Here is a 26,273-nt window from a genome sequence, read left to right as displayed (position 1 = left end):
TCACGTGAATGTGGACCTGGTGGGGCCACTTCCACCTTCTCATGGGTTTACACACATCCTTACGATGGTAGACCGCACCACTAGATAGCCAGAGGCAGTTCCCTTGTCATCCATCACTTCGGCAGACGTAGCCAGGGCATTCATCTCCTCTTGGGTTGCCCGTTTCGGGGTACCGGCGGACATCTCTTCTGATCGTGGACTGCAATTTTCCTCTGAGCTCTGGAACGCTGTGGCTCAGGGGCTCAACATCAAGCTCCATCGCACCACAGCCTACCATCCACAGGCGAACGGCCTGTGCGAACGGTTTCACAGGTCATTCAAAGCCGCACTGAGGGCCAGCCTCCAAGGTGCTGCGTGGGTGGACAGGCTACCATGGGTCCTGTTGGATCTTCGCACGTCACCCAAGGAAGATCTTCGCTCGTCCACGGCAGAGCTCGTCTATGGCCAACCGCTACGTGTACCAGGTGATTTCCTTCCGACTCGAACAGAGCCATGGTCCGCATCCAATCAACTCATCAGCCACCAGGACGCAGCCAAGTGTTTTGCACCAGTACCAATGGCTTTCAGGAGTCCCACGTCCCAGCAGAGCTGAAGAACGCCGAATATGTGTTCATCCGCCACGACGCTCATCGGGATCAGCTCAAAGCTCCTTACACTGGTACTTTCCGCATGCTAGAGCCGGGAGACAAAACTTTCTTGGTGGATACCAGAGGTAAACTGGACCACATTTCAGTTGACTAGTTGAAGCCGGCACACTTGGACCTTGACCGCCCGGTCGAGACTGCACAGCCGCCAAAACGTGGCCGACCGCCCACAGTCGCCGTGCCAGATCAAGCGCCACCGCCAGCCAGCCGTCCAGCAGCTTCCACTCCAACTGTACAGAAGTCGCTCTGACAGGCTTGTCAGGCCTCCTCGCTGTTTCACTTTTTCTGTTAAAGACAATTCTGTGGGGGCGCATGTAGCGGAGCCACTAAGGGACTCCGATCAAATGTATATAATTCCCTTTAACAGTGTGTTAACTACAGCCTGAGTCTGTATCTTTGTATATACTGTTTGCATGTACAGAGCGCAGTCCCTTTAAGAGCGCCGGCAAACGCGATGACGTCACACCGTTCATCACGTGATCTCCCAATGGCGGAAAAAACGTGATGACGTCAGCCACGGGACCGCCCGAGCAGTCCTCGTGGAGCCTCCGAACTGACTAGACCTGTTTTCGTAGTTCTCGTGCATTGTTTTGTTAAACTCAGTTTGTTTTATATTAAACATCGTTTGTTGATCGCCTGAGTCGACCTCAGTCTCTTGATAGGAACTAGACATTCATACACATACACACACACTGATACCCTATAGTAACTTCGTCGTACAATGTTACACACACAGATTCCCTTTAGTACCTTCATCATACAATGTCACACACACACACACACACACACACACACACACACACACACACACACACACACGCCCTACAGTAACTTTGTCATATAATCTTATACACACACACACACACAGATTCCCTAATATAACTTCGTCATTCAATGTTATACACAAAGATTCCCTATAGTAATTTCGTCATACAATGTTATACACAGAGAGATTCCCTATACAGGTAGACTACCCTTTATCCGGACTTCCGAAAACCGAAACCCTCTAAAAACCGAAGGTTTTTTCGTTCAGCGTAAGTCGTGCGTACGAACGAAAAAACCTTCGGTTTTTAGAGGGTTCCGGTTTCGGAAGTTCGGATAAAGGGTAAGTCGTGCGCACGACCCCCCGCCGACCCCCCCCCCCCGCGGACCCCGCCGGCCCCGACAACCGCCGACCCCCCCGCCGGCCCCGACAACCGCCGACCCCGCCAGCCCCGACAACCGCCGACCCCCCCGCGGACCCCGCCGGCCCCGACAACCGCCGATCCCCCGCGCCGACCCCCCCGCGGACCCCGCCAGCCCCGACAACCGCCGACCCCGCCAGCCCCGACAACCGCCGACCCCCCCGCGGACCCCGCCAGCCCCGACAACCGCCGACCCCCCCGCGGACCCCGCCGGCCCCGACAACCGCCGACCCCCGCCGACCCCGACTGACTTACGCTGAGCGTCAGCGTAAGTCATGCGCACGACCCCCCGCCGACCCCCCCTGCGGACCCCCGCCGACCCCCCCCGCGGACCCCCGCCGACCCACCTTCCGAAATCCGAAATTCTCCTTTATCCGAAACTCGGCTGGTCCCGAGGTTTTCGGATAAAGGATAGTCTACCTGTAGTAACTTCATCATACAATGTTATATGCACACACACATACAGATTTCCTATAGTAAATTCATCATGCAATGTTACACACACACAGATTCCCTATAGTAAATTCATCATACAATATTATACATACAGATTCCCTATAGTAACTTTGTCATACAATGCTATACACACACACAGATTCCTTATAGTAACTTCATCATGCAATGTTATACAAACACACACACACAGATTCCCTATCGTAACTTCATCATACAGTATTATAGACACAAACACACACACATATTTCCTGTTGTAACTTCATCTTACAATGTTATACACACTGTATTCAACCACCACCTAGACTGAAGGGTGTGTTGATGCAGGGGGGGACGTCGGAGGACACAAGCACAGTCACAAGATTGGTAAATGAAAAACAGCAGTTAGCTGTGTTTTATTTTTAGAAAAGGGGGAAAAGGGGTTCACGTCTGGCAAAATCCAAAAACACATGACATTCAAAAAGAAAAATAAAGAACAAAACCATAACCCGCCCCGGGTGGTTAGGAAGGCAGTCCTTAAATCAATTTCCTCCAAAAACAATAAGCCAGGGTTACTTTACCACTGGATCTTTCTCAGCCGGTCCAGGGATCACATCAGGCTCTCAGAACTAAACAATATTCCACCCGGGTTCAACAGCAGACCTTTCTGTGCCAGCTGCAAGCTGGGCCCCAACAGCGTCCGCGTCCTTGCCCTTGCTTTCTTCTCAGGTACTGGCCCTGCCCTGCCCTGCTCTGCTCTGTCCTGCTCCTGCTCCTGCTCCTGCTCCTGCTCCTGCTCCTGCTCCTGTCCCTGTCCCTGTCCCTGTCCTCTCCTGTCCTGGCCCTCTCCTCAGGCACTGGCCCTGAAGGGATGCACTAGTTTGCCTTTTGAACTCCTGAGCTAATGGGTAGATTTGCCTCAGGTGCGTTGGAGGTGGGTGTGGCCTTCACCTGAATTGGAGTGAGAGGGGGACTTTGTCTCCATCTGGTGGCCACATACCGTCCATCCACCACAAACCACCCCCATAGCTCACAACACACACACACAGATTCCCTATAGTAAATTCATCATACAATGTAATACACACACACACACAGGTTCCCTACAGTAACTTCATCATAAAATGTTATACACACACACAGACACACACACAGATTCCCTATAGTAACTTCATCATACAATGTAATGCACACACACACAGATTCCCTACAGTAACTTCATCATAAAATGCTATACACACTCACACACAGATTCCCTATAGTAACTTCATCATACAATGTTATAGACACACACACAGATTCCCTATAGTAACTTCATCATACAATGTAATACACACACACACAGATTCCCTACAGTAACTTCATCATACAATGTTATAGACACACACACAGATTCCCTACAGTAACTTCATCATACAATGTAATAGACACACACACAGATTCCCTATAGTAACTTCATCTTACAATGTTATACACACACAAGGATAAATTCCCTATAGTAACTTCATCATACAATGTTATAGACACACACACAGATTCCCTATAGTAACTTCATCATACAATGTTATAGACACACACACAGATTCCCTATAGTAACTTCATCATACAATGTAATACACACACACACAGATTCCCTACAGTAACTTCATCATACAATGTTATAGACACACACACAGATTCCCTATAGTAACTTCATCTTACAATGTTATACACACACAAGGATAAATTCCCTATAGTAACTTCATCATACAATGTTATAGACACACACACAGATTCCCTATAGTAACTTCATCATACAATGTTATAGACACACACACAGATTCCCTATAGTAACTTCATCATACAATGTAATACACACACACACAGATTCCCTACAGTAACTTCATCATACAATGTTATAGACACACACACAGATTCCCTATAGTAACTTCATCATACAATGTAATAGACACACACACAGATTCCCTATAGTAACTTCATCATACAATGTAATAGACACACACACAGATTCCCTATAGTAACTTCATCATACAATGTTATAGACACACACACAGATTCCCTATAGTAACTTCATCATACAATGTTATAGACACACACACAGATTCCCTACAGTAACTTCATCATACAATGTAATACACACACACACAGATTCCCTATAGTAACTTCATCATACAATGTTATACACACACAAGGATAAATTCCCTACAGTAACTTCATCATAAAATGCTATACACACAAACACACAGATTCCCTATAGTAACTTCATCATACAATGTTATAGACACACACACAGATTCCCTATAGTAACTTCATCATACAATGTTATAGACACACACACAGATTCCCTATAGTAACTTCATCATACAATGTAATACACACACACACAGATTCCCTATAGTAACTTCATCATACAATGTAATACACACACACACACAGATTCCCTATAGTAACTTCATCATACAATGTTATACAAACACACACACAGATTCCCTATAGTAACTTCATCATACAATGTAATACACACACACACAGATTCCCTATAGAAACTTCATCATACAATGTAATACACACACACACACATATTCCCTATAGTAACTTCATCATACAATGTAATACACACACACACAGATTCCCTATAGTAACTTCATCATACAATGTTATATACACACTCACAGATTCCCTATAGTAACTTCATCATACAATGTTTTACACACACACACAGATTGCTATTTTAACTCCATCATACAATGTTATACACACACAGACACACACAGATTTCCTATAATAACTTTGTAGGAATAAGTGTATTCCTAACCAAATCACTGAGGTCGACTCAGGAGAAACAATCCAATAAGTTTTTAATGAAGGATTTGACGAAGTACAGAAAACAACATAGACCGATGCAGGAGAGTCTTGGAACAGGTCTTACCCCAGTAGGGACGCCACGAGGACTGACTAGGCAGTCCGGAGGTTTGTGCGATGACGTCATCGCGTTTGCGTCATGACGTCATCACGTTGCTCGCGTTTCCCGCGCTTGGGGCCTCACGTGACTTGCATCGTGATGTCATTGCGTTTGCCCACGCTTAGGGCGGTCATGTGATGTGCGTGACGACATCAGCGCGTTTACCCGGCACCCGGCATCGGAGCTGGCTGTTGCGGCCGAAGTCGCGGGAGGCCGAGTTAGGCCGGCGCTTGCCGCGGGAGCGGGGGACCGAGCTGGGCCGGCGATTGCTGCGGGAGCGGGAGACCGAGCTGGCCCGGCTTGCGTTAAGGTGAGTCACGTGATGCGCAACGTGACGTCATTGCGTTAGGTCGCGTCTTAAAGGGGCAATGGCACAAACAGGTAAAGTGTATGTACAAACAGGTAAGTTAAAAGGGAATTATGTACAGGTAAGTAAGGGACACCCGGTGGTACCGCTACAACTTCATCATAAAATGTTTTACACACACATACACACTCAGATTCCCTATAGTAACTTCATCATACAATGTTATACACACACAAACACACACAGATTCCCTATAGTAACTTCATCATAAAATGTTATACACACACAGATTCCCTATAGTAACTTCATCATACATTATACCCACACAGATTCCCTATAGTAAATCCATCATACAATGCTAGACACACACACACAGATTCCCTACAGTAAATACATCATACAATGTTATACACACACAGATTCCTTATACTAACTTCATCATACTATGTTATACACACACTCAGATTTCCTATACAGGTAGACTACCCTTTATCCGGACTTCCGAAAACCGAAACCCTCTAAAAACCGAAGGTTTTTTCGTTCAGCGTAAGTCGTGCGTACGAACGAAAAAACCTTCGGTTTTTAGAGGGTTCCGGTTTCGGAAGTTCGGATAAAGGGTAAGTCGTGCGCACGACCCCCCGCCGGCCCCGACAACCGCCGACCCCCCCGCGGACCCCGCCGGCCCCGACAACCGCCGACCCCCCCGCGGACCCCGCCGGCCCCGACAACCGCCGACCCCGCCAGCCCCAACAACCGCCGACCCCCCCGCGGACCCCGCCGGCCCCGACAACCGCCGACCCCCCCGCGGACCCCGCCGGCCCCGACAACCGCCGACCCCGCCAACCGCCGACCCCCCCGCGGACCCCGCCGGCCCCGACCCCGACTGACTTACGCTGAGTGTCAGCGTAAGTCGTGCGCGCGACCCCCCGCCGACCCCCCCGCAGACCCCCGCCGACCCACCTTCCGAAATCCGAAATTCTCCTTTATCCGAAACTCGGCTGGTCCCGAGGTTTTCGGATAAAGGATAGTCTACCTGTAGTAACTTCATCATAAAATGTAATACACACACACACAGATTCCCTGTAGTAACTTCATCATACAATGTTATACAAATACACACACATAGTTTCCCTATAGTAACTTCATCATACATTATACCCACACAGACACACACAGATTCCCTTTAATAAATTCATCATACAATGTTATACACGCACAAACAGATTCCCGATAGTAATTTCATCATACAATGTTATACAGACACACACAGATTCCCGATAGTAACTTCATCATACAATGTTATACAGACACACACAGATTGTCTTTATTAATTTCATCATAAAATGTTATACTCACACACAGATTCCCTATACAGTAGTAAATTCATCATACTGTAGGAACGTGGGTTCCTAACTAAAAGACTGAGTTCTACTCAGGCGATCAAACAAAATGAACTTTAATGAAACAAACAGGTTTTAACAAGAAACTGCAGGATAACATCGAATGTAGGTCTGCTCTCTTTGGAGGCTCCACCAGGACTGCCCCTGCAGTCCCGTGGCTGACATCATGACGTCATCACGTTTTCCCGCCAGTGGGGAATCACGCGATGAACGGCGTGATGTCATCACGTTTTAGCCGCGCTGTTAAAGTAACCACGCTCTGTACAGTTAAACAGCATAAATAAATGTAAGAAGTCACACAACACCAGGTTATAGTCCAACAGCTTTATTTGAAATCACAAGCTTTCAGAGCGCTGCTCCTTCGTCACCTGTGATTTCAAATAAAGCTGTTGGACTATAACCTGGTGTTGTGTGACTTCTTACATTTGTCCACCCCAGTCCAACACCGGCATCTCCACATCATAGCATAAATAAAGATACAGGCTCAGGCTGTAGCTAACATGTTGTTAAAGGAATTATATACAAACGATCTGAGTCCTTTGGTGGCTCCGCCACATGCGCCCCCCAGAATTGTCTTTAACAGCAAAAGTGAGGCGTCGAGGAGGCCTGACAAGTCTGTCTGAGCGACTTTGGTAACCCTGCAGAGGAAGCTGATGGATGGTGGTCGAGTTGGCGGGCGGTTGTGGTTGAGCTGGCGCGGCGAGTGTGGTCGAGCTGGCGAGCGGCTGTGGTTGATCTGGCACGGCGGCTGCGGGCGGTCGGCCATGTTTCAGCGGTTGAGCGATGACGACTGGGCGGTCCAGGTCCAAGTGAACCGGCTTCAACCGGTCCACCAAAATGTGATCCGGCTTTCCTCCGATGTCGACCGAAAAGGATTTGTCTCCTGAATCGATGACGTGGAAAGGACCAGTGTAAGGGGGCTTGAACGGATCCCGGTGAGCATCGTGGTGGATAAATACGTACTCGCCGTTCTTCAGCTCCGCTGGCACGTGGGAGCTCTGTAGGCCGTGATTTGATGTAGGCACCGGAGCGAAGCATCTGGCCGCTTCCTGGTGGCTGACGAGTTGCTGGGAGGTGGACCATGGCTCTGTGGGAGAAGGGAGGAAATCCCCTGGTACTCAGAGTGGCTGGCCATAAACGTGTTCTGCCGAGGACGATTGCAGGTCTTCTTTGGGCGCCGTACGAAGAACTAAAAGGACCCATGGGAGTCTGTCCACCCATCTCGCACCTTGAAGGCTGGCCCGTAGGGCGGCTTTAAGCGACCTGTGGAATCGTTCGCACAGGCCGTTCGTCTGTGGATGATAGGCGGTGGTGCGATGAAGTTTGGTGCCGAGCCCCTGAGCTACAGCGTTTCAGAGCTCCGAGGAAAATTGTGGCCCACGATCGGAGGAGATGTCCGCCGGTACCCCGAAACGAGCAACCCAAAAGGAGATGAAAGCTCTAGCGACGTCTGCCGAAGTGGTGGAAACCAAAGGAATTGCCTCTGGTCAACTAGTGGTGCAGTCCACCATGGTGAGGAGATGCGTATAACCATGGGAAGGCGGAAGTGGCCCCACAAGGTCCACATGCACGTGGTCGAAACGATGCTCTGGAACAGCGGCTGTAGCCACTGGAGCTTTTACATGATGCTGGGCCTTGGCCTTCTGGCAGACCACGCAGGTGTTGGCCCAGTCACGGACACCGAGGTGCATACCCTTTCAGATGAACTTCGCCGACATTAGCCGTTGTGAAGCCTTCATACCAGGGTGCGGCAACCCGTGTATGGTGTCAAACACCTTCCGGAGCCATGCGTCTGGCACGATAGGTCGGGGAACGGCCATGGAGACGTCGCAAAGGAGCGTGGTGCCTGCGGCCTGGAAACTGATGTCGGTCGCTTGGAAACTAGAGGGGAGGGTTCTGTATGATTGGACCTCTGGGTCCGAGGCCTGATCCGCAGCCATGAGGGCGTAGTCGATCCCAAGGTGAACCGCATGGACCGTCGCGCGGGAGAGGCAATCCGCTACCAGGTTGTCTTTACCAGACACATGTTGAATGTCCGTGGTAAATTCAGAAATAAATGTCAGGTGACATTGTTGACGAGCTGACCACGGTTCGGCGGTCTTGGCCATGGCGAAAGTTAGAGGCTTGTGGTCGACAAAAGCCGTGAAGTGACGTCCTTCTAATAAGAACCGGAAATGGCGGATGGCTAGAAAAAGGTCCAGCAACTCCCGATCGAAGGTGCTGTATTTTCTTTCATTTCTCCGTAGTTGACGGCTGAAAAACGCCAGCGGTTGCCACGTGCCGTTCACCCACTGCTCCTGCACTGCGCCGATGGCGTAGTCTGACGCGTCTGTGGTAAGGGCGATGGTGGCACCTAGAAGTGGGTGTGCCAGCATGGTTGCATTGGCCAAAGCGCTCTTGGTGTTGATGAATGCCTGGTCCATCTTGGCTGTCCAGCTGATTGGATCCTTACCGGACTTACCCTTGAGGGCCCCGTACAAAGGCTGCATAAGCTGAGCCGCCTTAGGGGCAAATCGGTGATAGAAATTGACCATCCCGAGGAACTCTTGCAGGGCCTTGATGGTTGGCGGGCGCGGGAAAGAGGTAACAGCTTCCACCTTCGTCAGTAAGGGGATGGCGCCATCTGATGTTATGCGGTGTCCCAAGAAATCGATCCGCTGCAGGCCGAACTGGCACTTGGCCGGGTTGATGATCAAACCGTGCTGACAGAGGCGTGTAAAGAGGGTACGCAAATGGCAGATGTGCTCTTCCTTGCTAGCGCTGGCGATGAGAATGTCGTCGAGGTAGACGAAGATGAAGTTTAGGTCTCGGAGCACGGAGTCCATCAAGCGCTGGAAAGCCTGTGCCGCGTTCTTCAAGCCAAACGGCATCCGCAGGAACTCAAAAAGGCCGAAAGGGGTGATGACTGCGGTTTTCGGGACATCTTGCAGGTGCACGGGAACCTGGTGATACCCCCGAACGAGGTCGACTTTAGAAAAGATAGAATTTCCCGCCAAATGGGCCGAGAAATCCTGAATATGCGGGATCGGGTACCGATCAGGAGTAGTGGCGTCGTTCAGGCATCAGTAGTCACCGCATAGCCGCCAGCCGCCACCCAGTTTCGGAACAATGTGGAGAGGCGAAGACCAGGGACTATTCGACCGGCGAATAATCCCCAGCCGCTCCATTGTGTCGAACTCCGCTTTCGCAGCCGCGAGCTTGCCGGGTTCAAGCCTTCTAGCCCGTGCATAAACCGGGGAGCCAGTAGTGGTGATATGATGTTCAACACCATGCTTCATGGCCGAGGAGGAGAAAGTGGGCCTGGTCAGCTCCGGGAACTCTCCGAGGAGCCGAGTGAAGTCATCTGGAGATGGGAACGCACAGGCGATAGAGCGCGACACGGCGGTACCGTGGTGGCATGGAATAGAGTGGAAGGTGGCTGCGTTGATCAACTGGCGGTGCCGGACATCGATGAGGAGGCCATTGGCACACAGAAAATCCGCCCCTAGGATGGCCTGCGAGACCATGGCCATGTTGAATTCCCAATGGAAGCGCTGACCGCCGAAACACACTTGGACCCGCCGCTTTCGGAAAGTTCAAATGGCTGCGCCATTAGCCGCCACAAGGGAAAAGCCGTGGTCCCCAGCTTGCATATCGGGATTCGACGCAGGTAGGATGCTACACTGCGCCCCGGTGTCACAAAGGAAATGTCGACCCGATGGGGAGTCGGTGATGGAAAGAAGTTTCCCCCAAGATCCGTGGCCATCGCAGCCGCAGAGCACCCGTTAGACCTGGTCCTCCTTCGCCAGGAACGTTGCAGGAGCTTTGTTTTTTTTGGGGCGAAAAGCTGCAGGGAGAGCGGCAGCGTCGTGCTTTCGTGACAAAACGGACGTGGTAGGAGCACCAGCCCGCTGCAAGAGGAGCTGGAGCCTCGTCTGTGGGGGATGGGTGTCTCGTGGCAGCACAGCACTGCTGGGTTACTGTGAAAATCTTATCTGCTTCAGCAGCAAGCTCGGCGCAGTCTGTGACCTGGGACCTGGCTAGGGCAGCCTGCACCTGCTCCGGCAGTTGGCAGAGGAATAGCTCCTGGAAGAGGAAGCATTCCGGTTCAGCACCTAAGAGCGTGAGCATTTGGCTCATGAGCTCGGACGGTTTGGAGTCCCCGAGGCCATGCATAGCGAGGAGCCTGCGAGCGCGTTCTGACTTCGAGAGCCCAAAGACTTGTAGCAACCGCGCCTTTAACGTATCATACTTGCGGTCAGTAGGAGGACTAACGAGGAGGCTGATGATCCACGAGGCAGTGGCGCTATTGAGGGCGGAGACCAGGTAGTAATAACGGGTCTGATCCGCGACGATGTTCTTGATGGCGAACTGGGCTTCAGCCTGGATAAACCACGCGGCTGGTTGTTGCTCCCACAACTGTGGCAGTTTCAGCGTCATGGTGTTCGTTTCCATGCTGAAGATCTTCCGCGAAAACTGTTCGCGAAAGTTGGGGTCACCAATGTAGGAACGTGGGTTCCTAACTAAAAGATTGAGTTCTACTCAGGCGACCAAACAAAACGAACATTAATGAAAGAGCAGCACAGTGGCATAGTGGTTAGCACTGTTGCCTCACAGCGCCAGAGACCCGGGTTCAAATCCGGCCTCGGGCGACTGTCTGTGTGGAGTTTGCACATTCTCCCCGTGTTTGCGTGGGTTTTCTCTGGGTGCTCTGGTTTCCTCCCACAATCCAAAGATGTGCGGGTTAGGTTGATTGGCTATGATAAATTGACCCTTAGTGTTGGGGGGATTAAATAAGTGGGGTTACAAGGATAGGGTGGGATATGTGTTGGTGTAGGGGTTACGGGGATCGGGTGGGATATGTGTCGGTGCAGGCTCGATGGGCTGAAATGGCCTCTATCTGCACTGTGGGGTTTCTGTGATTCTGTGAAACAAACAGGTTTTAACAAGAAACTGCAGGATAACATCGAATGTAGGTCTGCTCTCTTTGGAGGCTCCACGAGCACTGCCCCTGCAGTCCCGTGGCTGACGTCATCACGTTTTCCCGCTAATGGGGAATCATGTGATGAACGGCGTGACATCATCACGTTTTAGCCGTGCTGTTAAAGTAACCACGCTCTGTACAGTTAAACAGCATAAATAAAGATACAGACTCAGGCTGTAGCAAACATGTTGTTAAAGGAATTATATACAAATGATCTGAGTCCTTTGGTGGCTCTGCCACAATACAATGAGATACACACAAACACACAGATTCCCTATAGTAACTTCATCATAAAATGTTATACACACACACACAGATTTTCTATCTTAACTTCATCATACAATTTTATACACACACCCACACAGATTCCCTATAGTAACTTCATCATACAATGTTATACACACACACACAGATTTTCTATCTTAACTTCATCATACAATGTTATACACACACACAGATTCCCTATGGTTAATTCATCATAATGTAGCGATTCGTGTGCATCGCCACTAAATAATTGAGTTCGACTTCGACGAACTATAGCATGGTGGCATAGTGGTTAGCACTGTTGCCTCACAGCGCCAGGGACCCAGGTTCAAATTCGGCCTCGGGTGACTGTCTGTGTGGAGTTTGCACATTCTCCCCATGTTTGCGTGGGTTTCCTCCGGGTGCTCCGGTTTCCTCCCACAGTCCAAAGATGTGCGGGTTAGGTTGATTGGCCATGATAAAAATTGGCCCTTAGTGTTAGGGGGGATTAAATACGTGGGGTTACGGGGATAGGGCTTGGGTGGGATGGCTGTCAGTGTAGGGACCGGGTGCTAGGGTTTGGATGATCAGCCATGATCTCGTTGAATGGCAGAGCAGGCTCGAAGGGTCGAATGGCCTACTCCTGCTCCTATCTTCTATGTTTCTATGTTTCTATAAATAAGTTGTTTATTTACAGGAACAGGTTAAATACAACAGGTAAGGTAGCAGGTAAGATGGCTGACTGTAGGAGCACCGTGGTGTAGGTCTTTCCCCAGCTGGGGCGCCACGAGGACTGAGTTCGCAGTCCTGTGGAGAGCGTGATGATGTCATCGCGTTTGTGTTGTGACGTCATCACGTTGTTCGCGTTTCCCGCGCTTAGGGCGTCGCGTGATGCGCGTCATTGCATCGCTGGCCGTTGAGGCCGAAGTCGCGAGCGCGGGAGCGGGAGCTGGAGGCCAGGCTGAGCCAGTGCTTGCTGCGGGAGCGGAAGATCGCGTCGCTCCCGTCGGCTGGCCGATGCGGCCGAAGTCGCGAAGCCAGGCTGTGCCGGCGGCCGTCCTGGAAGGCCGAGTCGGGCTGGCGGCCGCCGCACGTACGTCACGTGACGTGACGTCAGCGCGCTAGGGCGCGTCTTAAAGGGGCAACGGCCCAAACAGGTAGGTTAAAGGGGCAACGGCCCAAACAGGTAAGTCATACATACGGTAAGGTAAGTTAAAGGGAATTATGTATATCTCAATGTAAGGGACAACCGGTGGTACCACCACATAGGCACCCCCAGAATTTGCTTTAACGAAAGTCCAAGGCTGAGATGGTCTAATGACCTGGTGGTCACGGCGGTCGTGCTGTCTCGACTTGGTAGGCGAGGTCTGAAGATGCTGCTCGTGAGCGGATCCTTACGCGCATCGTGGCGAATAAAGTGTATCCATCAGGTGATGGACCGTGGAGACCTGCGAAACAGCAGGCCTTGTCAGAGTGATGGGCAAGTCGGGCGGACGTGGGCGATGACTCTGTTGATGTTGGAACAAGTCCTTGTTCTGACGAAATCTGCAGGAACGCCAACGGGCGATCCAGAAGGACTTGACTGGCGAGGTTGGTGAACTCGCCGACAGGTGAGCGAAACCTTCAGGAGGCTGGAACATGCGGAACGGTGCGTGCCATAGTGCTACGACGTTAACACAACAGAGGGTGAAGAGTTGCTGCATTGATCAGTGATCGGTGAGGCCAGCATCTTTCACGTGGCTGATCGCAGCCGCAGGATGCCCGTTGGACCCGTCCTCGATGTGTGCAGCGTCAGTAGAGGTTTGCGTTTGTTAAAGGGAAAACTGGAGAAAGGGCGGCAACGGTTCGGGTTGTTGTTGCTTTCAGGAGGGGTCAACTCTGCCTGGAGGGCGGCAACACTTGTAACTGTTGTAGATTTAGGAGAACACAGCCGGGAGGGCGGCACGCTTTTTGTTCACGCCGAATTGTGTAGTAGGTAACACAACCAGCAGGCTGAAGGGCTGGTGCGTCGTCGGCGGAGAAGGAGTCATCGTTTTTCACGTGGGATAGGTCCTCGTGGTTCGCGAGGGATGGGTCCTCGTGCGCGAGGAGTGCGTCCTCGTGTTTCGTGGGGGTGAGTCCTCGTGGTATCTCCGCAGGGCGCGCTCCAATTTTGTGGGCCCAAACATGTTGTACCCCGCGCTTGGAGAGATGTATACTTGCTGTTGCTTTGGACGTAGAGGTGGACGATCCGTGTGGCGGTAGGAAAGACGAGTACGGGGACCGTAAGCAAGTGCGTGGTCGGCGCCGCATCGATGTTCTCGTCAAACGGGGCTTCTACCTTTATAAAGCACGAGGGAGACTGTGGCTCCCTGGATTGCGGTAGCGACAGCAAAACGGCTGGTGCTTCCATGGCGTGCTTCTTTTGTCAAAATTGCTCACAAAAAAACAGGGTCTGGTTGAGTTTTGTCCGTGTCAAGCGGGATCTGCTCCAGACTGCGCTTACCTTGCGAATACGGAATCGGTGTTAGGCGGTTGCTGTTCCGTGGTTGTTCGTCGGTTGTGCGTCAGTCGTCTTGTGGGAAGACAAGGTTCAGGCGCGCGTTGCTACCGTGAAAATCATTCATGGATACGGGTTCACCAATTGTAGTGTTGGAATTGATGAGTTCCCGTACTCACGTTGTTGGGTCACCAATGTAGCGATTCGTGTGCATCGCCACTAAATAATCGAGTTCGACTTCGACAAACTATAAATAAGTTGTTTATTTACAGGAACAGGTTAAATACAACAGGTAAGGTAGCAGGTAAGATGGCTGACTGTAGGAGCACCGTGGTGTAGGTCTTTCCCCAGTGGGGACGCCACGAGGACTGAGTTCGCAGTCCGTGGAGAGCGCGATGACGTCATCGCATTTGTGTTGTGACGTCATCACGTTGTTCGCGTTTCCCACGCTTAGGGCATCACGTGAAGCGCGTCGTTGCGTCGCTGGCCGTTGAGGCAGAAGTCGCGGGAGCTGGAGGACAGGCTGAGCTGGTGCTTGCCGCGGGAGCAGAAGATCACGTCGCTCCTGTCGGCTGGCCGATGCGGCCGAAGTCGCGAGGCCGGGCTGTGCCGGCGGCCGTCCTGGAAGGCCGAGTTGGGCCGGCAGCCGCCACACGTACGTCACGTGACGTGATGTCAGCTCGCTAGGGCGCGTCTTAAAGGGGCAATGGCCCAAACAGGTAAGTTATACATACAGTAAGGTAAGTTAAAGGGAATTATGTATATCTCAATATAAGGGACAACCGGTGGTACCGCCACAATACAATGTTATACACACACACAGATTCCCTATAGTAAATTCATCATACAGTGTTATACACACACACACACACACACACACACACACACACACACACACACACACACACACACACAGATTCCCTGTAGTAACTTCATCATACAGTGTTATACACACACACACACACACACACATTCCCTGTAGTAACTTCATCATACAGTGTTATACACACACACACACAGATTCCCTGTAGTAACTTCATCATAGTGTTATACACACACACACACACACACAGATTCCCTGTAGTAACTTCATCATACAATGTTATACACACACACACACACACACACACACACACACACACACACACACACACACAGATTCCCTGTAGTAACTTCATCATAGTGTTATACACACACACACACACAGATTCCCTGTAGTAACTTCATCATAGTGTTATACACACACACACACACAGATTCCCTGTAGTAACTTCATCATACAATGTTATACACACACACACACACAGATTCCCTGTAGTAACTTCATCATACAATGTTATACACACACACACACACACACACACACACAGATTCCCTATAGTAAATTCATCATACAGTGTTATACACACACACACACACAGATTCCCTATAGTAACTTCATCATACAATGTTATACACACACACACAGATTTTCTATATTAACATCATCATACAATGTTATATACACACACACACAGATTCCCTATAGTAACTTCATCATACAACGTTATACACACACACATAGATTTTCTATATTAACTTCATCATACAATGTTATACACACACACACAGATTCCCTACAGTAACTTCATCATAAAATGTTATACACACAGGTTCCCTATAGTAACTTCATCCTACAATGTTATACACACTCACGCAGATTCCCTATAATAATTTCATCATACAATGTTATACACACACAGATTTCCTATAGTAACTTCGTCATACAACGTTATACACCCACACACACACAGATTTCCTATAGTGAAGTCATGCTACAATGGCCCAGATTTTGCAGTAGCTTTTGGTCACCTGCCCTAATTTCACCTTATGTGGCTTGGTATCAAATTTCTGGCTTATAACGCTCCTGTGAACGGCTTTGGACATTTTACTAATTTAATGCACGATATAAATACAAGGTGTTGTTGTTGTAGTAGGAATAATGGTGAGGCTATCAGGCTCACCGATAGTACAGAGTAAATTGGACAGCAACTTCCAGAGTCCGCACATGCATAGTTAAACGCCGAAATCCGGAGGTTGCTGTCCGAGTTGCTCCACAAGCTTCGCTACACCGGGTCCTCACCGAGAGACTCGGCATTAAAAGACAGGAAGGGCATGAAGTTACTGTACTTGCCCACTGGATACCTTCTAAACACGCTAGGAAAAAGTCAAAGCTGTTGCATTCAGGTGTAAGTGGATTTTTAATGGTGTGATAAATCTAAATTGCTGCCAAACAACCTCTCTGCTCCTGAAAATTTACTTTTACAAGTGTTAAGTCTCATTCCATCAGATTTAATTATTGTTGGTGATTTAAAAAAAATAAAAATTAAAATAACTTTTCTTCAACTTTTCTTTCTGTCTCTTTTATCTTTCTCTATCTTAATCCCATCTTTCTTTCCCTAACTTTATTTTGCTTTCTGTAGGTAATTTTACATTGAATTAAATATTTGAATTTATACTTCCTGGTTTAGACTCTGCTCAGGAGTTGGGGGGGCGGTGCCGTGGGCGGGGGGACGGTGCTGGATTGAGGACAGAAAACCTGGAAGAATGGGTTTCCCTCAGGCTCTGACCAGATTAAAAAGAAGAATTCCCCCCAATTCCCGGCCACAGCTGGGCAGATTGAAAGGCTGGCGGGCGGGCAGGTAGGCCTTCAGCACCAGGCCACAGCCGGTGAGTGTAGAGGAGGGAGGGAGACAGCAGAGGCCGGGGGTGGAGGGTGGCGGGGGGGGGGCGTTGTCGGAGATCAGAGGCCTGAGGGATTGGAGGCAGGGGGTGGGTGGGAGACTGGAGGCCTTGGGAGTGAGGTCGGAAGATTTGGGGAGCTGTGCCAGCTCGCGGGGTTGTTGGTGAAGCAGGTACGCTGGATCCAGCAGGTAAGTGGAAAGGCGCACACCTCCTGGATCTAGCAGTCCTTGGCTCCCTTTAGCCGCCCGAGGCCTGGGAAACCCGGCTCGACAGAGTTAAATTTGAAACGATCAATCAATATGAGGCACGTAGCCTCATTATAATATTTAAATTGCCAACCCACCCCCTGGGAGCTGGTTGGTTGCCCGCCCCCTGTCACGCCTCCATTAAAATAGGAGGGTATTGTATTTGACTCCAAGATGAGCTTCCGAGCACATACCTGCACCATCACTAAAACCGCCTACTTCCACCTCCGTAACATCGCCCGTCTCCGCCCATGCCTCAGCTCATCTGCTGCTGAGACCCTCATCCATGCTTTTGTTACCGCTAGACTTGACTATTTAAATGCACTCCTGGCCAGCCTCCAATCTTCTACCCTCCATAAACTTATGGTTATCCAAAACTCTGCAGCCCATGTCCTAATTCACACCACCTCGATTTTAAAATTCTCATCTTTGTTTCAAATCCCTCCATGGCTTCGCTCCTCCCTATCGCTGTAACCTCCTCTGGTCCTACAGCCCTCTGAGTTAGTCATAGGCCTAGAAATTCAGTGGGCTGCACCACCCGTTAGCACCTTGAGAGGGGGCTAAGTGGGTCGGAAGCCACTGGCCACGCCTCCCGCTAAATTCAGCGGGACACTAATGGCGGCGTTAGCCATTAGCGCTGCGCTGCTACCGATGAGATGTTAAACCAAGGCCAATATTTATCCCTTAATTAACATAACAAAAATAACAGATTATCTGATCATTATCACATTGCTGTTTGTGGGAACTTGCTGTGCATAAATTGACTGCCACAGGGAACGGAAGCTTTTAAAAAATTCATTCCTAGGATGTGAGCGTCGCTGGCAAGACCAGCATTTATTGCCCATCCCTAGTTGCCCTTGAGAAGGTACTGGTGAGCCGCCTTCTTGAACCGCTGCAGTCTGTGTGGTGAAAGTGCTCCTACAGTGCTGTTAGGGAGGGAGTTCCAGGATTTTGACCCAGCGACGATGAAGGATCAGCGATATACTTCTAAGTCAGGATGGTGTGTGACTTGGAGGGGAACTTGGAGGTGGTGGTGTTCCCATGCGCCTGCTGCCCTTGTCCTTCTAGGTGGAAGAGGTCACAGGTTTGTGAGGTGCTGCCGAAGAAGCCTTGGCGAGTTGCTGCAGTGCATCTTGTAGATGGTACACACTGCAGACACGGTGTGCCCGTGGTGGAGGGAGTGAATGTTAAAGGTGGTGGATGGGGTGCCAATCAAGTGGCCTGCTTTGTCCTGGATGGTGTCGAGCTTCTTAGTGTTGTTGGAGCTGCACTCATCCAGGCAAGTGGAGAGCATTCCATTACACTCCTTACTTGTGCCTTGTAGATGGTGGAAAGGCTTTGGGGAGTCAGGAGGTGAGACACTCGCCGCAGAATACCTGCTCTTGTAGCCACAGTATTTATGTTCCCTGCCACTTATCAGTCTAAATCTGAACGTTGTCCAGGTCTTGTTGCATTCAGGCATGGACTGCTTCATTATCTGAAGAGTTGTGAATAGCGCTGAACACTGTGCAGAGGTGAGAGTGACAGCCCTTGCCATCAAGACAGCGAGTGTGGCATCCAGGAGCCCTAGTAAAACTGAAGTCAATGGGAATCGGGGGAAAAGTCTCCACTGGCTGGAGTCAAACCTAACACAAAAGAAGATGGTAGTAGTGGTTGGAGGTCAATTATCACAGTCCCCGGACATCGCTGCAAGAGTTCCTCAAGGCAGTGTCCTAGGCCCAACCATCTTCAGCTTCTTCATCAATGATCTTCCTTCCATCATAAGGTCAGAAGTGGGGATGTTCGTTGATGGGTTGCACAGCATTCAGTTCTATTCGCAACTCCTCAGAAAATGAAGCAGTCCATGCCCGCATGCAACAAGACAATATTCAGGCTTGGGCTGATAAGTGGCAAGTAACATTCACACCACACAAGAGAGTGTCTAACCAATGCCCCTTGACATTCAAAGGCATTACCATTGCCGAATCCCCCACCATCAACATCCTGGGGGTCACCATTGACCAGAACCTCAACTGGATCAGCCACATAAATACTGTGGCTACAAGAGCAGGTCAGAGGCTTGGTATTCTGCTGCGAGTGACTCACCTCCTGTTCTGTCCTCCTCACGACTATGATTCAACAGACAGCTAAACCCTCATCACCAAACAGGAGGCGTTGTTACTTTTAATCCAGTTTAATGACACAGGGTGAAACTACAAGAGAGCAAGAAATTACAACATCAAATAAGGCCAATTGGTATTACAATCACGATATAAATACACAAATTAAACCTAGGATAGTAGAATGAAACGTTACCACTATAACTCAACAGTTCTATTACAATTTGAGGTAAATCTGATACAACAATCAAAGGTCTAACACATGAATGCCAGGAGAAAGACTAATAGCCGGCCACATGGAAACTCCACAAAGCGCAATATTTTAACTCATCTGGCCACAAATATCAAGAAATGGTGACATAGATCAAACATAAAGACATCTGATAAAAGGCTACTTACAGACAATGCCAGTCAAAGGGGGAAACTGAGAAGGAAGGCGATAGATACTGTATACATCACCAGCCATGAATTTTGGGCTCCCTCGTAGTTGCGTTTTACTTTCACTTTCTCATCATGTCACATGACATATATCAACAATAAGGAGGTAAGTAGTAAAACCACTAGGGGGAGACAAAGCACAATACTAAAAGTCTCATAGGGGACATAACACTCCCTGTCTGGTATATCTAAGATGCCACATAATAAAGAAAATACAACTTATCAGGGAGCAACCGTCTGGTCTTCCTTGGAGAGAAGCACAATCTCTGTGATTGGCCTGTAGAAGAGCTTTGTCCCATCACCGATTGGGATCTTGACCTCTACCTTCCGAACTCTACCATCTTTGCTGGGGAAAACCTTTGAGATGATCCCCATCGGCCATTCACTTCTTTTGTTCTGACTGTCCTTCATTAAAACTATGTTCTCCGTCTGGACGTTGGTCTTTGATGACTGCCATTTGCTATGTGCTTGGAGAGTTGACAGGTACTCGCGTCGCCAACGGCTCCAGAAGGTGTTGGCCAGACTCTGTACCTGCTTCCACTGGCGTCTGTAGAGGTCCTTGCTGCCGAACTCTCCTGGAGGTGTAGGAATGGCTTCTCCTTTCTGAGTGAGGAGGGTGGCCGGCGTCAGGATGAGTGGGAACTCTGCATCTGATGACGGAGGGACGAGTGGTCTTGCATTGATGATGGCTACCACTTCAGCCATGAATGTGGTGAGGACTTCATGAGTGAGTCTGGAAAATCCATGTTCCAGAAGCATTGCATCCAATATGCGGCATGTGATGCCGATCATTCGTTCCCATGAACCTCCCATATGTGAGGAATGTGGCGGATTGAAGATCCAGGTGCAACCTTGGTCTGCGAGGTATCTCTTAACTGTGTTGTCATCGTTAGAAGAAGGAATGTCGAGCTCCTTGCAGGCTCCGATGAAGTTGGTACCACAGTCAGATCGAAGCTGCTTGGCCGGTCCACGTATGGAGAAGAATGACACTTCTGTGACTTTCTGCTAGGGACGACAGAGGAATTCAGGTCCTATAAGCCATGTGGTATCCCTTAAGCGAGCTGCAGTGACAGATCTGGTGGCGTGATCGGCTGGATTCAGGTGAGTAGGCACGTAGTGCCATTGTTCAGGTTGTGTTGACCTTCTGCTGCGTTGGACTCTGTTATTGACATACACATAAAACCTTCTAGTCTGGTTGCATATGTAGCCCAGCACCACCTTACTGTCTGTGTAGAACTGGATAGAGTCAGGCTTGAGATCAATCTCGGAGGTGATCAGTTCTGCCATCTCTACAGCCAGAACGGCAGCACAGAGCTCCAGTCGTGGAATGCTGTGTTCGGGACGTGGTGTTAACCTTGCCTTGCCGAGGATGAAGCCTGCTTCACACTCTCCATTGGGGTTTGTGACCTTGAGGTAGGCAACTGCAGCTATGGCATTGTTTGAAGCATCAGAAAAGACACATATTTCTTTGTGTTGAGCTTCAGAGGGGGAGATGAGAGTATAGGGTCTTGGAATTTGAAGCTTTCTGAGGTCTTGGAGAGAGTTTCTCCAAGTGTGCCAAGATCCCTCCTTTTCTCGAGGTAGTGGTGAATCCCAAGCGTTTGTGTCTGCCGTGAGGTCTCTAAGCAGAGCTTTTCCTTGGATGATGACTGGTGCCACAAACCCAAGGGGGTCGAACAGGCCATTCACTGTAGAAAGGACACCACGACGAGTGAAGGGCTTTTCGCTGTCTTCAACTTGGAAGGTAAAGGTATCCGTATTCAGGTCCCAACTGAGCCCAAGGCTGCGCTGTAAAGGAGGTAAGTCAACTCCAAGGTCCAGGTCCTTTAGGTCATTGGCGTGGTCTTCTGAGGCAAAGGCTTTCTGCATGAATGAAATGAAGTGGTCCTTTGTATCCAGCTTTCTTTCCAGCGTGCGGCGGAGAGAGATGTGTCGATTGAGTGCTTGTCCTCGGTTGTTAGGAAGCCGTCGTCTTGGAGTTCTGAATGGTAGAGGAGCGACCCAGCTATTGCTACTGTCCATGAAGACCTCTTCATCCATGTTCTTTATAAAGAGTTTGTCCTCAATGGAAGGAGCTAACTTGTCATCGTCACTCGTCCCTTTGAAGACTGCCTGGCCAAGACGATCCTCTTGCTTTCCGTGTTCTGGTTGCTCAGTAGGATCATCAGAGAGAGAGCTTGGAACCTGTATGCCGTATCTTTCTTTCACTTGAAAGCTGTTGGGGCACGGATCAAAGAGTGAGGGGCGACCATTCTCCAGCACATTTGCATGGAATGTGTTCACTTTGGCAGGTCTGTGGGCGTTTCCCAGACAAACATCACCGATGATGACCCACTCTAGGTCAAGTCTCTGAGCATAAGGTGAGTCGTGTGGACCATTTATCTGTTCACGTACCTTGTGGATTCTCAATATGTCTCTGCCTAGTAGAAGCAGGATGGGAGCTTGAGGGTTCAACGGTGGAATCTGGTAAGCCACTGGTTTGAGATGAGCATGATGAAGCGCTGCTTCAGGTGTAGGGATCTCTGACCTGTTATCAGGCACCTGGTTACACTCTATTAGTGTGGGCAGAGGCAGGCTCGTCTTTCCATCAAGGGTCTCCACTACCAAACCACTGGCCCTCCTTCCTGATGTCTCCACTAGGCCGGCACAAGTTTTCAGTGAATATGGGGAGCTGTTTCCTTCTATGTTAAAGTGGTCAAAGAACTGAGACTTGGCGAGTGATCTGTTACTCTGATCATCCAGCATGGCATATCTCTTTATGGCTTTCTCTTGCTGTCCTTCAGGGTAGACCATTACAAGACAGATTTTGGAACAGGACTTGCCGCTGATGTGTGCTCCGCGGACCTTGGTGCAATGTAAGGCTACTTCAGGTGTCAGAATATCTTCCTCTTCCTCCCCGCCGTGCTCTGCTGCGGCGGTAGAGGCCGTTGAGACCCAGGGGGCTGGACCTGGGTGGAGTGCTGTGTTGTGGCCTTCGCTATTGCATTCTGCACATTTGACGGTCGTGATACAGTCCCATGCCAGGTGAGCTGAAGAGGAACAGCATTTATAACAGATGCCACGTTCCTTTAAGAACGATTTGCGATCCTCCAAAGTCCGTTCTCTGAAACTCCGACACCTCCTGAGCGGGTGCGGCTTGTTGTGAATGGGGCATTGCTTGACGGGGTCGTCCGTTTTCCCATCTGCGTCGTCGCTGGAGGAGGTGGTGGACAGTGACATTTCAGTTTTATGAACTGACACTGGAGTTCTCTGGTTGTAGCTTGTAGCAGACTGTGCTGTCTTCGGTGGCCCAGGGCTTTGAGTGGAGAAGAAGAAGCTTGGGTCGTTTCTTATTTTAACCTGCTGGCAGATAAACTTGGCAAAAAAGGAGAAAGGTGGGAAGGGAACGTTGTGATCTTCCTTATACTTTGATCCCTGAGTTATCCATCTTTCCTGCAAGTTGAATGGTAACTTTTCAACAATGGGATTTATCCCACGTGCCGTGTCAAGGTACAGAAGACCTGGCAGACATCCCTCAGTTTTGGCTGAGTCGATTTCCATTAGGACGTCACCTAACTCTCTGAGCTTCAGGCAGTCTCGATTGAGGATCTTGGGAAAGTTCTCCAGCTTCTTAAACAGTGCATTCTCAACCACCTCCGGGGAGCCATAGCTCTCGTCCAGACGATCCCATATCCTCTTCAACCCCCTTTCCGGGAGGTTAATGTGCACAGCTCGAATTCTCTTGGCCTGCTCAGAGGATTCCTTACCCAGCCATTTAGCGAGTAGGTCGATTTCTTCGCTTGCTGACAGGTCTAACCCTCTTATGGTGTTCCGAAAAGTAGACCTCCATGCTCTGTAGTCTTCAGGTTGGTCGTTGAACTGTAGCAACCCGGTGGTGACGAGTTCACGACGTGCGAAGAACCTCACGAAATCTGACATGCCTTGGGTCTGTTCGTAGTGAGGTAGAGCAGCTGGACTGCGATAGGTCTGCAGATATTGTGAATGATAATGATGGGTTAGCCTTTGGTCTTCTGGTTGGAACTTGTGTTCATCCTCTTCCACAGTGTTTTTGTTGAGCTCACAACGGCACTGAGATGCATGGCCAGGCTCCTCCTGTTCGTGTATTAACTCTGGAACAGGCTCTATGTCGGGCATTGAAGAGTTAACAGTTTGTGACCTGGAGTGGCTTTGTATGTATTCTGTGGTGCGTTGCACTGGATCTTGGTGAGGGAGATGAAGGTTAAGGTTGCTGCCTGTTGCTTCACCTTCAACAGCTGCTTCAAGGACTTCTGCCTCCGCTAGAGCTGCTGCTGCCTCTTTTTCCATATCCAATACGGCTAATGTTGCTTCAATACGTGCCTTTTCCATTTTTATGTCCATTTCCCTTTGAGCAAAGGATATCTTTGCTTTGGCTGCTTCGGCCTTGGCTCTGGCCATCGCTGCTGCTGCACCGGTAACAGACCTACTTGAATGCCTGGAGGAGCCAGAACAGTGAGATCTGGTCTCCTCTGCTTGTTTCAATGGTGACTGTTCCTCCATTTCAGCTTTTGTGACTGGTGTCTGGAATGTGTGGCTTCGGAGATGCATTGAATCGTGTGGTGTTACCTTTAGTGGATTCGCCCATGGGAAAGGTGTCTTTTCACTGTTCTGTCCTCCTCACGACTATGATTCGACAGACAGCTAAACCCTCATCACCAAACAGGAGGCGTTGTTACTTTTAATCCAGTTTAATGACACAGGGTGAAACTACAAGAGAGCAAGAAATTACAACATCAAATAAGGCCGATTGGTATTACAATCACGATATAAATACACAAATTAAACCTAGGATAGTAGAATGAAACGTTACCACTATAACTCAACAGTTCTATTACAATTTGAGGTAAATCTGATACAACAATCAAAGGTCTAACACATGAATGCCAGGAGAAAGACTAATAGCCGGCCACATGGAAACTCCACAAAGCGCAATATTTTAACTCATCTGGCCACAAATATCAAGAAATGGTGACATAGATCAAACATAAAGACATCTGATAAAAGGCTACTTACAGACAATGCCAGTCAAAGGGGGAAACTGAGAAGGAAGGCGATAGATACTGTATACATCACCAGCCATGAATTTTGGGCTCCCTCGTAGTTGTGTTTTACTTTCACTTTCTCATCATGTCACATGACATATATCAACAATAAGGAGGTAAGTAGTAAAACCACTAGGGGGAGACAAAGCACAATACTAAAAGTCTCATAGGGGACATAACACCTCCTGACTCCCCAAAGCCTTTCCACCACCTACAAGGCACAAGTAAGGAGTGTAATGGAATACTCTCCACTTGCCTGGATGAGTGCAGCTCCAACAACACTCAAGAAACTCAACCCATTCAGGACAAAGCATCTCGTTCATCAGCCCCCATCCACCACCTTAAACATTCACTCCCTCCACCACCGGCGTACTGTGGCTGCACTGTGTGCCCTCTACAAGATGCACTGCAGCAACTCACCAAGGCTTCTTCGGCAGCACCTCCCAAACCCACATCTCCACCACCTAGAAGGACAAGGGCAGCAGATGCATGGGAACACCACCACCTCCAAGTTCCCCTCAAAGTTACACACCATCCCGACTTGGAAATATATCGCTGATCCTTCATCGTTGCTGGGTCAAAATCCTGGAACTCTCTCCCTAACAGCACTGTGGGAGTACCTTTACCACACGGACTGCAGCGGTTCAAGAAGACGGCTCACCACCACCTTCTCAAGGGCAATAAGGGATGGGCAATAAATGCTGGCTTTGCCAGTGACGCCCACATCCCACAAATGAATAAAATAAGTATTTCCTGTATTACACACACTGCGACTCCTTATAGTACCATCATGATGCTGTGGCGTACCGATCACAGAAAGGACACAATCCGCTTTTCGGTCCGTAGACTATAAATCAGGCGTCATGCCTTTAAGAAGGATCACACCTTTAAGAAACTCGATCTGCAACACAGTTAAGCCCAGAGCGGGGGAGGGGCAGTCGAAGCTGGGGACTGATGAAAAGCAGTCAGACTTGGTGTAAGCTCTGGCGCCATTTTTGTGTGTAACATGTGGTCTCAACAATTAAACCTTTTCTGCTGAACCTCTCCGAGTTCAGTATATTTTGTTAGGAGTACGTAGACTCCTACATTGGTG

At 49.5% G+C, this 26,273-nt stretch overlaps 2 protein-coding genes across 4 annotated transcripts in view; both read right to left on the bottom strand.

The window, feature by feature from the left end:
• palm1a (paralemmin 1a) overlaps positions 1 to 26,273 on the bottom strand; it is a 661,170-nt gene that overhangs the window by 175,042 nt on the left and 459,855 nt on the right. The window contains exon 1 of one of the 3 annotated variants that reach the window (XM_086004977.1): positions 20,082 to 20,182. The exons of the other annotated variants lie outside the window; for them this stretch is intronic. The gene's annotated coding sequence lies outside the window, so the exon portion shown is untranslated. Of the gene's footprint in view, positions 1 to 20,081; positions 20,183 to 26,273 lie in introns of those variants that run through there. 3 annotated transcript variants of the gene reach the window in all.
• LOC147108379 (uncharacterized) lies at positions 20,331 to 25,294 on the bottom strand. The gene is made up of 2 exons (XM_086004974.1): positions 25,152 to 25,294; positions 20,331 to 24,845 (listed from the first exon to the last, which is right to left on the bottom strand). Exon 2 carries the CDS (start codon positions 24,684 to 24,686, stop codon positions 21,126 to 21,128), a length of 3,561 nt encoding a protein of 1,186 aa, XP_085861100.1. The 5' UTR covers positions 24,687 to 24,845; positions 25,152 to 25,294; the 3' UTR covers positions 20,331 to 21,125.

This window comes from Somniosus microcephalus, chromosome 13 (assembly GCF_052327205.1).
Source record: "Somniosus microcephalus isolate GS21.2 chromosome 13, FLI_Smic_1.0, whole genome shotgun sequence".
Taxonomy (NCBI): Eukaryota; Metazoa; Chordata; class Chondrichthyes; order Squaliformes; family Somniosidae; genus Somniosus; species Somniosus microcephalus.
This window is presented reverse-complemented; position numbering and strand designations above follow the sequence as displayed.

What these genes read in the sequence shown, in the direction of transcription:
- LOC147108379 (XM_086004974.1), bottom strand. Translation starts at nt 24,686, where the DNA reads ATGCATCTCCGAAGCCACACATTCCAGACACCAGTCACAAAAGCTGAA.